The sequence below is a fragment of the Anomaloglossus baeobatrachus genome, chromosome 2 (genome assembly GCF_048569485.1).
Source record: "Anomaloglossus baeobatrachus isolate aAnoBae1 chromosome 2, aAnoBae1.hap1, whole genome shotgun sequence".
Lineage (NCBI taxonomy): Eukaryota > Metazoa > Chordata > Amphibia > Anura > Aromobatidae > Anomaloglossus > Anomaloglossus baeobatrachus.
In genome coordinates this window covers 719,877,449-719,891,042 of record NC_134354.1, presented here as the reverse complement: position 1 = coordinate 719,891,042, position 13,594 = coordinate 719,877,449, and the positions used below count along the sequence as shown (strand labels likewise).

The 13,594-nt window shown below is 52.6% G+C and overlaps 1 protein-coding gene across 1 annotated transcript in view; it reads left to right on the top strand.

Moving 5' to 3' along the window:
* Positions 1–13,594, top strand: part of BRCA2 (BRCA2 DNA repair associated) — a 213,149-nt gene that overhangs the window by 171,063 nt on the left and 28,492 nt on the right. Inside the window, exon 24 of the mRNA XM_075337343.1 lies at positions 5,057–5,313. Coding sequence (XP_075193458.1) covers positions 5,057–5,313 — 257 coding nt within the window. The remainder of the gene's footprint in view (positions 1–5,056; positions 5,314–13,594) is intronic.

Sequence of the window (13,594 nt, the reverse complement as noted above, 5' to 3'; positions counted from 1 at the left end):
TCTCCAGACCTTCGGGTGGATCATCAACTTTTCAAAGTCAAATCTGTCACCGACCCAATCACTAACGTACCTTGGCATGGAGTTTCATACTCTCTCAGCGATAGTGAAGCTTCCGCTGGACAAGCAGCGGTCACTACAGACAGGGGTGCAGTCTCTCCTTCATGGTCAGTCGCACCCCTTAAGGCGCCTCATGCACTTCCTAGGGAAGATGGTGGCAGCAATGGAGGCAGTCCCGTTTGCGCAGTTTCATCTGCGCCCACTTCAATGGGACATTCTCCGCCAATGGGACGGGAAAATAACTTCCCTGGACAGGAAAGTCTCCCTTTCCCAGACGGCCAAGGACTCTCTGCAATGGTGGCTTCTTCCCACATCATTATCACAGGGAAGATCCTTCCTACCCCCATCCTGGGCAGTGGTTACGACAGACGCGAGTCTGTCGGGGTGGGGAGCAGTTTTTCTCCACCACAGGGCTCAGGGTACGTGGACTCAGCAGGAGTCCACCCTTCAGATCAATGTTCTGGAAATCAGGGCAGTGTATCTTGCCCTACTAGCCTTCCAGCAGTGGCTGGAAGGAAAGCAGATCCGAATTCAGTCGGACAACTCCACAGCGGTGGCATACATCAACCACCAAGGAGGGACACGCAGTCGGCAAGCCTTCCAGGAAGTCCGGCGGATTCTGATGTGGGTGGAGGACAGAGCTTCCACCATATCAGCAGTTCACATCCCGGGCGTAGAAAACTGGGAAGCAGACTTCCTCAGTCGCCAGGGCATGGACGCAGGGGAATGGTCCCTTCACCCGGACGTGTTTCAGGAAATCTGCCGCCGCTGGGGGGTGCCGGACGTCGACCTAATGGCGTCTCGGCACAACAACAAGGTCCCGACCTTCATAGCGCGGTCTCGCGATCAAAGAGCTCTGGCGGCAGACGCCTTAGTGCAAGATTGGTCGCAGTTCCGGCTCCCTTATGTGTTTCCACCTCTGGCACTCTTGCCCAGAGTGCTACGCAAGATCAGATCCGATTGCGGCCGCGTCATACTCGTCGCCCCAGACTGGCCGAGGAGGTCGTGGTACCCGGATCTGTGGCATCTCACGGTCGGCCAACCGTGGGCACTACCAGACCGACCAGATTTACTGTCCCAAGGGCCGTTTTTCCATCGGAATTCTGCGGCCCTGAACCTGACTGTGTGGCCATTGAGTCCTGGATCCTAGCGTCTTCAGGATTATCCCAAGGGGTCGTGGCCACCATGAGACAGGCTAGGAAGTCCACTTCTGCTAAGATTTACCACAGAACGTGGAAGATTTTCTTATCCTGGTGCTCTGCACAAGGAGTATCCCCCTGGCCATTCGCGTTGCCTGTCCTTCTTTCCTTCCTGCAATCTGGGTTGGAAAAGGGCTTGTCGCTCGGCTCCCTTAAAGGGCAAGTCTCGGCACTATCCGTGTTTTTTCAGAAGCGGCTAGCACGACTTTCTCAGGTGCGCACGTTCCTGCAGGGGGTTTGTCATATCGTCCCTCCGTACAGGCGGCCGTTAGATCCGTGGGATCTAAACAAGGTCCTTGTTGCTCTCCAGAAGCCGCCCTTCGAGCCTCTGAGAGATGTTTCACTTTCTCGACTCTCACAGAAAGTGGCCTTTCTGGTAGCGGTCACGTCTCTTCGGAGAGTGTCGGAACTAGCAGCGCTGTCATCTAAGGCTCCCTTCCTGGTGTTCCACCAGGACAAGGTAGTGCTGCGTCCCATTCAGGAGTTTCTCCCTAAGGTGGTATCCTCTTTTCATCTTAATCAGGATATCTCCTTGCCTTCCTTTTATCCGCATGCAGTTCATCGGTATGAAAAGGATTTACATTTGCTAGATCTGGTGAGAGCACTCAGAATCTACATTTCCCGCACGGCGCCTCTGCGCCGCTCGGATGCACTCTTTGTCCTTGTCGCTGGTAAGCGCAAAGGGTCGCAGGCTTCCAAAGCCACCCTGGCTCGATGGATCAAAGAACCAATTCTTGAAGCCTACCGTGTTGCTGGGCTTCCGGTTCCATCAGGGCTGAAGGCCCACTCAACCAGAGCCGTGGGTGCGTCCTGGGCATTACGACACCAGGCTACGGCTCAACAGGTGTGCCAGGCAGCTACCTGGTCGAGTCTGCACACTTTCACCAAACATTATCAGGTGCATACCTATGCTTCGGCGGACGCCGGCCTAGGTAGAAGAGTCCTGCAGGCGGCAGTTGCCTCCCCGTAGGGGAGGGCTGTCTTTGCAGCTCTAACATGAGGTATTTCTCTACCCACCCAGGGACAGCTTTTGGACGTCCCAATCGTCTGGGTCTCCCAATGGAGCGCCGAAGAAGAAGGGAATTTTGTTACTTACCGTAAATTCCTTTTCTTCTAGCTCCTATTGGGAGACCCAGCACCCGCCCTGTTGTCCTTCGGGATTTTTGGTTGTTTTCGGGTACACATGTTGTTCATGTTCAATGGTTTTCAGTTCTCCGATGTTACTTCGGAGTGAATTTGTTTGAACCAGTTATTGGCTTTCCTCCTTCTTGCTTTAGCACTAAAACTGAGCAGCCAGTGATCCCACTGGGGGTGTATAGCCAGAAGGGGAGGGGCCTTACACTTTTAAGTGTAATGCTTTGTGTGGCCTCCGGAGGCAGTGCTATACACCCAATCGTCTGGGTCTCCCAATAGGAGCTAGAAGAAAAGGAATTTACGGTAAGTAACAAAATTCCCTTCTTTTCCAGAAGCGCCTAGCCAGACTTCCACAGGTACGCACGTTCCTGCAGGGGGTTTGTCACATCGTTCCTCCTTACAAGCTGACGTTAGAACCCTGGATTCTGAACAGGGTGCTGCTGGTTCTTTAGAAATCACCATTCGAGACAATGAGAGATATTTCTCTCTCTCACGCCTTTCGCAGAAAGGGTTTTTTCTAGTAGCAGTCACTTCACTTCGGAGAGTGTCTGAGCTAGCAGCGCTGTCATGCAGAGCCCCTTTCCTGGTTGTTCACCAGGACAAGGTGGTTCTGCGTCCGGTTCCGGACTTTCTCTCTAAGGTGGTATCCCCCTTTCATCTCAATCAGGATATCTCCTTACCTTCTTTTTGTCCTCATCCAGTTCACCAATGTGAAAAGGATTTGCACTTGTTAGATCTGGTGAGAGCACTCAGACTCTACATTTCTCGTACGGCGCCCCTGCGCCGCTCGGATGCACTCTTTGTCCTTGTCGCTGGCCAGCGTAAAGGGTCACAGGCTTCCAAATCAACCTTGGCTCGGTGGATCAAGGAGCCAATTCTCGAAGTCCACCGTTCGGCTGGGCTTCCGGTTCCCTCAGGGCTGAAGGCCCATTCTACCAGAGCCGTGGGTGCGTCCTGGGCTTTGAGACACCAGGATACGGCTCAGCAGGTGTGTCAGGCGGCTACCTGGTCGAGCCTGCACACTTTCACGAAACATTATCAGTTGCATACCTATGCTTCGGCGGATGCCAGCCTAGGTAGACGAGTCCTTCAGGCGGCGATTGCGCACCTGTAGGAAGAGGCCGTTTTACGGCTCTCTTACGAGGTATTATTTTACCCACCCAGGGACTGCTTTTGGACGTCCCAATTGTCTGGGTCTCCCAATAGAGCGACAAAGAAGAAGGGAATTTTGTTTACTTACCGTAAATTCCTTTTCTTCTAGCTCTAATTGGGAGACCCAGCACCCGCCCCTGTTTTTTTGTGTACACATGTTGTTCATGTTGAATGGTTTCAGTTCTCCGATATTCCTTCGGATCGAAGTTACTTTAAACCAGTTTATAATTCTTTTTCCTCCTTCTTGCTTTTGCACCAAAACTGAGGAGCCCGTGGGAGCACGGGGGGTGTATAGGCAGAAGGGGAGGGGCTTAACACTTTTGAGTGTAATACTTTGTGCTGCCTCCGGAGGCATAGCCTATACACCCAATTGTCTGGGTCTCCCAATTAGAGCTAGAAGAAAAGGAATTTACGGTAAGTAAACAAAATTCCCTTCTTTATGTGGTTCTGAAAATCTCTAAGTCTAGGGCAACACATCAGGCTTGGTCTTATGTTGTACAGCAGATATATGCCAGAGCAAATATATATCATATATGTGTGCACATTTTAATCAAACACCTGCATCTGTTAAATGAAAACATTCCATGGGCTCATCCTAAATGAAGATCTCCTGAGGGTACGAGCCCCCGATCAGGCTTCCCCGCGTTCTGCATGCAGTATAATTTCTCTTGTGGAGACCCTAGTGTCCCTTGCTGGAGATTGCGCTGTACGTGCCCACGAGCAGGATTACTGATGCAGTGGACATTGGCTGTGTTCTCCCGCTCAGAGCACTAGCATTTCCATAAGAATTAATTGTCATGCTGCTGTTTGGAAAATCACTCCGCAGGGTAGTTTACCCAGCATTAAAAAGCACAGTGGGCAGATTTCCATAAATTTCATCCACTGTGCTTGTACTGTAAGGTCACGGCCACACATGGGACTAATGCGATCCTCGCATGATACTAGGCTCACATTGGCAGCACAGCGGGAGCCAAGTGTCATGCGAGTGTCACTGCGACTAAGGTCCGATTATGCGAGCGGACCTCAGCTGCGGGGGACGGGCCAGCTCTGAGGAGTGGAGGGAGGGATTTATCTCCCTCTCCTCTGTAGCCGGCTATTGCCATTCTCGCCCTGCACACCGGTGTACTGTGAGTGCAGTGCGAATTTTTTTTTTTTTCTTGCCCCATAGACTTGAATGGGTGCGAGAGAAACCAGGATCGCATTACAGTGGCGGCATGCTGCAATTGTTTTCTCAGTCCGATTAGGGCTGAGAAAATAATCGCTCATGTGTGCTGACATGGCTAATATTGGTCTGAGTGGAATGCGATATTTTATCGCATTCCACTCGCTCCGATTTTTATGCCGTGTGTCTTAGGCCTAATACGCAGCATTTTGGACACATCAAAAACTTGCTACATCCAAACAGCTGCTTCTGCTGATCGTGGGCACGTACCCTTAAACTTCAAAAACTGAAGTACTGAAATGTAATGTTTTTCTGTCTGTGTAATGTTATATATAAGTGTTGAATATTGTAGGTGCGGCTCCGCTGGTTTATTTGTCGGATGAGAACAGTAATCTTGTGGCACTGAAGTTCTATACAGACCTCGGACAGCTGGCCCTGGAAGAGTCCACCAGACCGTGCACCTTCATCGCTGCTGCCAACCTACGCTGGAGGGCAGAGTACATGTCTGGAGTCCCTGCATTATTTGCGGGAGATCTGTCCTTTATTGCAGCAAATCCCAAAGAGCATCACCTACAAAGAGGCATTCAGAAACTTCGACAGTCCATACAGGTATCTATCTAATCAGAGAACTCCGTATTATAAATGCCTCTTTGGTAGCCTATAACCTAACCAACGTTTCCATTCCCTTCAGTTGACATTTTCATGTTCTATAATTTTGTAGCTGTGTAGGAGCAAGCAGGGTGGGAAATATGCCACAAATTTTCCAACTCCTCTTCCTGCAAATCTGTGGTCAATCCAAAGCTAACTCTGTATGGTTAAGTCGGTTTTCACACATCCATATTTCTCAGGACTTACTGCACGGACTGGTTGGGGGTCTCCGGATCTGAATTCAACAACATCATAGACTATCAGGAGACTCAGTTTGTACTTGGTCTGGGAAAGTTGGTTGTATGAAACAGACCTAATGTGCAGATTTCACTGCTCTGCATAGGAAAAAGTGAAGATACTGACCTGCTGCAAACTTATCCGAACCTTCCTCATAAAAAAATTCAGCAGCAGGTGGAGAAACCTTCTTCAGATCTCACCCATGTCTGGTACTGTAATCCACTCAGAAATCTGTTTTTCTTTATCGTTCCTTTGGGAGACCCAGACCATGGGTGTTTAGCTTCTGCCTCTGGAGGACACACAAAGTACTACACTTAAAAGTGTAGCTCCTCCCTCTGAGCTTATACACCCCCTGGTGAGCCAGTCCCAGCCAGTTTATCACTTTGTGTTCAGGAGGCATACATCCACACATGCATTCTCATGATTTTTTTGCTTTTTGGAAAGAGATTGAAGAAAAGCCGGTCCACGTCTGGACCCCCGGCATGTCCCTTCTCACCCCACTATGTCGGCGGTGTTGTTAAGGTTGATTTCCAAGGCTGGAGCCTTACATGCCGTGCGCCTTCACCATCCCTCCTGGGCTCTGGCTTGAAGTGGGAGCCAGCACGGTCTCCATGCCTGGCAGGAGACCGGTCTCCATCCACAGCCCCTTGAGGATTCTGTTGGACCGGAGCACTCATCCCCAGGGACCTGGCCCTGCGTCTCAGCAGCTAAGTACCTGAGACGTTTATGTGTTGGGGGTCCCTGTTTTTTATTGTATGGGGAGAGTATGCTGAATGTGTTTATTTTGACATTTCCGGCGGGTTCTCTAGCTTTCGCCCGAGAACCGCGCCGATGGTGCCTGCGAGTCAGCCTCGCCGCTTAAATTTAGGCCCTGGCTTTGCCGGAGGCCTAGTTTCTATTAACTTCCCTCGCATGTCACTCATGCAAGAGGGACAGGCACGGCTCCTCCCGGCGGCCGTTCTGCACAGGGGAGGGACACTCCCCACTGCTGGGGCGTGTCTCCTCTCCTGCAGGTCTATGGCCCTCCAGTTCCCGGTCCCCTACAGGAACGCCCCCTAGTCCCGTCCCCTCTCTTCGCTCCGGCGGCCATTTCTCAAGCAGAGTTCACTCTGCGCTGGGCCTGTCTGCACTCTGCATCCCTGCTGAGGTGCTGTGCATTGGAGGTTCGGGCTTCGGGATCTGGAGGGCACACAACACCGCTTCCAGCGGTCTGGTAAGCCACAGCCGGTCTCCGGTTGTGCACCTCTGTATATTCTCCCTGGGGTTCATTCTCTTGCAAAGCCCCCACTCCAGCAGCATGTCTCACACAAGGAGCAAGGCTCCAAAGCTTTATTCTGTATGCACTGCATGTAAGCTCCTGCTGCCTGAGCCGAGCACCTGTCCACATTGTGATGTTTGCTCTAACTTGGCGGTGCCACAGCCTGGAGTCTCACCCCCAGTGGTCTCTCAGGCTGCTTCTGCACCTGTGACTGAACCCCCGGCCTGGGTAGAATCCTTTTCTAGGTCCATAGCCCAGTCATTTGCTGAGTCCATGGGACTTTTTTCCAGGACTTTGATGAATATGCATCAGCCCTCCTCACAGGGTGCCTCTAATACTCTTGCCAGAGGATCCCTATCCTCTGACCTCCGTCCATCGGAGCTCACAGAGGATTCATCATCAGGTCCCAGACCCCGTCCTTCTAAGAGAAGGCGCAGGGTTTCCTCCCCCTCCTCATCCCGTGGCTCTGACGTAAGAGCTGACTCTCAGGATGAGGAGGATGCCCTCACGGGGGGCTCGGAGGCTATGTACCCCATCGATCTCTCCGAGGGTGACTCAGATTTTAGTGACTTGATTGCTTCTATTAATTCTGTACTGGATCTCAATCCGCCAGTCTCAGAGGAGCAACCCTCTCTGGCAGAAAAGCATCAGTTTACCTCGCCTAAAAGAGTAAAGAGTGTGTTCTTTAACCACTCCAATTTTCAGACCGCTGTGACCAAACCCAGGGCCTGTCCTGACAAACGCTTTCCAAAGCATGGTTCTGATGACCGTTTTCCCTTTTCACCTGAGGTGGTCAAGGAGTGGTCGCACTCCCCAAAGGTAGACCCTCCGGTGTCTAGGCTCTCAGACCGGACCGTTGTGTCGGTGGCTGACGGCACCTCACTTAAGGATTCCACTGACCGTCAGATTGACCTTCTGGCCAAATCCGTGTATGAAGCGGCGGGGGCCGCGTTTTCCCCGACTTCTGCAGCAGTGTGGGCTCTCAAGGCCATCTCTGCTTCCCTAGAGGAGATGCATTCCCTCACCAAGGAATCTATGCCTGAGATGGTTGCCTTAACTTCTCAGGCTTCAGCTTTTTCATCTTATGCCATGTCTGCCATGCTAGAGGCTTCTCACCGCACTGCGGTGGCTTCAGCTAATTCCCTTGTTATCCACAGGATCTTGTGGCTTCGAGAGTGGAAGGCAGATGCTTCTTCCAAGAAGTTTCTTGCTGGGCTCCCTTCCTTTTGCTGGTTCCCGGCTGTTCGGTGAACAGCTGGATGAAATTATTAAGGAAGCTACTGGCGGGAAGAGTACTTCCATGCCACAAACCAAGACCAGGAAACACGCCCAGGGTAGGAATCAATCGAGGTTTCGTTCCTTTCGTTCCTCCATCAGGTCGTCCTCTAAGCCCTCCGCCTCGTCCGCTAACTCAGCTAAGGATCAGAAATCCAACTGGTGCCCAAAAGCGCGTCCGCAGAAGACCGCAGGAGGTTCTGCCACTAAGGCAGCCTCCTCATGACTCTCTGCCCGCTCCAACCACGTCCTTAGTCGGTGGCAGGCTCTCCCACTTTGGCGACGCTTGGTTAAAACAAGTCTCCGATCAGTGGGTGAGAGATATCATATCTCACGGCTACAGGATAGAATTCTCTTCCAGCCCGCCAAACAGATTTTTTTTCTCTCAACTCCCCCCTGCTCCAAGGCCGCCGCCTTCTCACAGGCCGTGGCGTCCCTGCAGGCAAACGGAGTGATTGTACCAGTTCCCACTCTGGAACAGTTCAGAGGTTTTTACTCAAACATCTTCCTAGTTCCCAAAAAGGACGGTACCTTCCGGCCCATCCTGGATCTCAAGCTTCTCAACAAGCATGTTCGGGTGCGGCATTTTCGCATGGAGTCTCTGCGATCAGTCTATGACCCAAGGGGATTTCCTGGCGTCCATCGACATCAAAGATGGCTATCTACATGTGCCAATCGCAGTTTCACACCAGCGTTGGTTACGTTTTGCCATAGGAGAGGATCATTTCCAATTCGTGGCTCTCCCCTTCGGGTTAGCCACGGCCCCTCGGGTATTCACCAAGATCATGGCGGCAGTGATTGCGGTCCTGCACCTCCAGGGGTTGGCAGTGCTTCCTTACCTGGACGACCTTCTGGTCAAGGCTCCATCCAGCGCAGACTGTCAGCGGAGTGTCTCGCTCACTCTCGCCACTCTAGCCCAATTCGGGTTGCTTGTCAATTTTCCCAAATCCACTCTGACTCCAACCCAGAGTCTCACGTACCTAGGCATGCAGTTCGAGACTTTGCCGGCACTTGGGAATTTGCCCTTAATCAAACAGCAGTCTCTCCAGCTAGCGGTGCGCTCTCTGCTGCGGCCCTGCCGTTATACCCTCAGGCGCCTGATGCAGATGCTGGGGAAAATGGTGGCGTCCATGGAGGCTGTTCCCTTTGCCCAGTTCCATCTGCGCCCTCTGCAGCTGGATATTCTCCGCTGTTGGGACAAGCGGCCTTCCTCCTTACAGAGGTTAGTGGCTCTGTCGCCACGGACCAGGAGCTCTCTTCAGTGGTGGCTTCGGCCCCTCTCCCTGACCCAAGGGCACTCCTTCCTGGCCCCGTCCTGGGTGATTCTCACCACGGATGCCAGTCTATCCGGCTGGGGAGCGGTATATCTCCACCACAGAGCGCAGGGCACTTGGACTCCGTCCGAGTCAGCCCTTTCAATCAATGTGCTGGAAACCAGAGCTGTGTTTCTAGCTCTCCTAGCTTTTCACCACCTGTTGGCGGGCAGGCACATTCGAGTCCAGTCAGACAACGCAACAGCGGTTGCCTACATCAATCACCAAGGCGGGACACGCAGCCGCCTGGCAATGATGGAGGTACAACGCATCCTTCAATGGGCGGAGGACTCCAAGTCCACCATATCCGCAGTCCACATCCCAGGCGTGGAAAACTGGGAGGCAGATTATCTCAGCCGTCAATGCGTGGACGGTGGCGAGTGGTCCCTGCACCCGGCAGTGTTTCAGTCAATCTGCCGCAAATGGGGCACTCCGGACGTGGACCTAATGGCATCCCGTCACAACAACAAGGTTCCTGTTTACGTGGCTCGCTCCCACGATCCTCAGGCCTTCGCCGCGGACGCTCTGGTTCAAGACTGGTCCCAGTTTCGTCTGTCCTACGTGTTTCCCCCTCTAGCTCTCTTGCCCAGAGTCCTGCGCAAGATCAGAGTGGAGGGCCGTCAAGTCATCCTCATTGTACCGGACTGGCCCCGGCGAGCTTGGTATCCGGACCTGCTCCAACTGTCCGTAGCGATGCCGTGGCATCTTCCGGACCGTCCAGACCTACTCTCGCAAGGTCCGTTTTTCCGCCCGAATTCTGCGGCCCTCAAATTGACGGCGTGGCTCTTGAGTCCTGGATTTTGACGACTTCTGGTATTCCTTTTGAGGTCATCTCCACTATGACTCGGGCCCGTAAGTCTTCCTCCGCCAAGATCTATCACAGGACTTGGAAAATTTTCCTGTCCTGGTGTCGCTCTTCCGGCCATCCTCCTTGGCCATTCTCTTTGCCGACCCTTCTGTCTTTTCTACAGCCCGGCCTGCAGCTAGGACTGTCCCTCAACTCTCTCAAGGGACAAGTCTCAGCTCTGTCAGTACTGTTCCAGCGGCGTCTCGCCCAGCTGGCTCAGGTCCGCACCTTCATGCAAGGCGCGCCTCACATCATTCCGCCTTATCGGCGGCCCTTGGATCCCTGGGACCTTAACTTGGTCCTCACGGTATTGCAGAAACCCTTTTTTGAGCCTCTTAGGGAGGTTTCTTTGTATCGTCTTTCTCAGAAAGTGGCCTTTCTAGTTGCCATAACTTCTCTCAGGAGAGTCTCTGATTTGGTTGCACTCTCCTCGGAGTCACCTTTTTTAGTTTTTCACCAAGACAAGGTGGTTCTCCGTCCGACTCCGGACTTTCTTTCTAAGGTGGTCTCTCCCTTCCACCTTAACCAGGACATTTCCTTACCTTCCTTCTGTCCGGCCCCTGTTCATCGCTTTGAAAAAGCGCTGCATACTCTAGATCTGGTGCGTGCTCTCCGGATTTATGTGTCTCGCACCGCTGCGCTTAGGCGGTGCACCTCTCTTTTTGTGCTAACCACAGGGCGGCGCAAGGGTCTCTCTGCTTCTAAGCCGACCTTGGCCCGTTGGATTAGATCGACCATTTCGGACGCCTACCAGAGTACTCAGGTGCCTCCCCCGCCGGGGATCAAAGCACACTCGACCAGAGCTGTCGGTGCCTCTTGGGCTTTTAGGCACCAGGCTACGGCTCAACAAGTCTGTCAGGCTGCCACTTGGACTAGCCTGCATACCTTCTCGAAGCACTACCAAGTGCATGCTCATGCTTCGGCAGATGCGAGCATGGGCAGACGCATCCTTCAGGCGGCTGTCGCCCACTTGTGAAGTTAGGTTCTGCCTACTTCTTAGTTTTTCTGTTTATTTCCCACCCAGGGACTGCTTTGGAACGTCCCATGGTCTGGGTCTCCCAAAGGAACGATAAGAGAATTTTGTTTACTTACCGTAAATTCTTTTTCTTATAGTTCCGTATTGGGAGACCCAGCTCCCTCCTTGTTGCCCGTTGGCACTTTTCTTGTTCCGTGTGTTATCACCGGCTGTTGTCGTGGACAGAGTCTCCGGTTGTTCCGGCTCTTGCTCTGTTTTACTTGTGGGTGGCTATTCTCCTTCAGCTTTTGCACTAAACTGGCTGGGACTGGCTCACCAGGGGGTGTATAAGCTCAGAGGGAGGAGCTACACTTTTAAGTGTAGTACTTTGTGTGTCCTGCGGAGGCAGAAGCTAAACACCCATGGTCTGGGTCTCCCAATACGGAACTATAAGAAAAAGAATTTACGGTAAGTAAACAAAATTCTCTTTTTCTATTACACATACATATTTCCCACCTGCAGACATAGTATCTGCTCTGTTGGTATATCTGCAAGCACGGTAAATACAGTACTTAACGGCATGGCAGAAACTGAGTAGGAAACTCCCGAGTTTTTGAGGAGCAGGTAGATTTGCGGGGTTTCCGCTCAGTTTCTGGTGCAAAAACTGCTATAAAACAAAAATCTGCACGTAGCCTAATGCGGGCTTTACACGAGACGACTGATCGTGCGATGCGTCGTCGGGGTCATGGTTTTCGTGACGCACATCCGGCATCGTACACGACGTCGTCTCGTGTAACACCTCCTAGCGACACAGTATCGCTCACAAATAGTGAGTCGTGTACTCGTCGCTAGGTTTCATAACATTGTTTAATTAAAATGGCGGCGGTTGTTCATCGTTTCCGTGGCATCACGTTGCTCCGTGTGACACCCCGGGAACGATGAACAGCAGCTTACCTGCCTCCCGCGGCACCCGACAGCTTAATGGAAGGAAGGAGGTGGGCGGGATGTTTACATCCCGCTCATCTCCGCCCCTCCGCTTCTATTGGCCGACTGCCGTGTGACGTCGCTGTGACGCCGAACGTCCCTCCCACTCCAGGAAGTGGACGTTCGTCGCCCACAGCGAGGTCGTCCGCAAGGTAAGTGCGTGTGACGGGGATTAAACGAGTTTGTGCGCCACGGGCAACTAATTGCCCGTGACGCAAAAACGACGGGGGCGGGTACGATCGATCGTGCTATCGCACAATCGGTCGTCTCGTGTAAAGCAGGCTTATATTGCATACAGTCTTCTGATGTATATAGAGCAAGCACATGCCAACTACAGTAGCCTAAAATATCCATATGGACCCTGCATGATGTGTACCAGGCACATAATCCTCTATCACCTACCATCTGTCTGCAAAGCACCTACATGAAGAAGGTATTCGTACTTTCAAAAAAACATTTGCTATCGCAGTTTGATCAGGTGTGAAATAGCGTCTCTATTTGTATAGGTCATATAGGAACATTATTCTTTCGATTAATAAATCCATACCTGGTTAGTATGCATTTTTCTTTGTCGCTCCATTGGGAGACCCAGACAATTGGGTGTATAGGCTATGCCTCCGGAGGCCGCACAAAGTATTACACTTAAAAGTGTTAAGCCCCTCCCCTTCTGCCTATACACCCCCCGTGCTCCCACGGGCTCCTCAGTTTTTTGCTTTGTGCGAAGGAGGTCAGACACGCACGCACAGCTCCACAGATTGGTCAGCAGCAGCTGCTGACCATGTCGGATGGAAGAAAAGTGGGCCCATATAGAGCCCCCAGCATGCTCCCTTCTCACCCCACTCTTGTTGAGGTATCCATTGCGGGTACGGAGGCTGGAGCCCACATGCTGTTTTCCTTCCCCATCCCCCTCAGGGCTCTGGGTGAAGTGGGATCCTATCGGTCTCCAGGCACTGAGACCGTGCTTCATCCACAACTCCTGTGGAGCCTGCTGGATAGGAGCCGGGTATCGTTCAGGGACATGGCCCTGCTACTTGGAGGTACTCTGTATCCCTGTGGGGACAGCGCACAGCAACACTCCAGCTTTGCTGGGTGTGCTAGTGCACCGGGGACCACGGCGCTGACCGGGTTAATATGTGCCATTACACACTCAGCGTTGCTGAGTGTGTTTATGTATAGGGACTGCCGCACTGACCGCCGCGGCCATGGAAACACTGCGGCGCGGCTGGGACTTGTAGTGCGCCGGGGACTTTCACGCCGGCCGCGCTTTTACGGCGGCCGCGTTTATTACTAGAGTCTCCGGCTTTTTGCGGCCTAGTTTCCTTTCCTCCCGCCCACAGCCCTGACAGGCAGGGGAAGGGCGGGACGCTGCACAG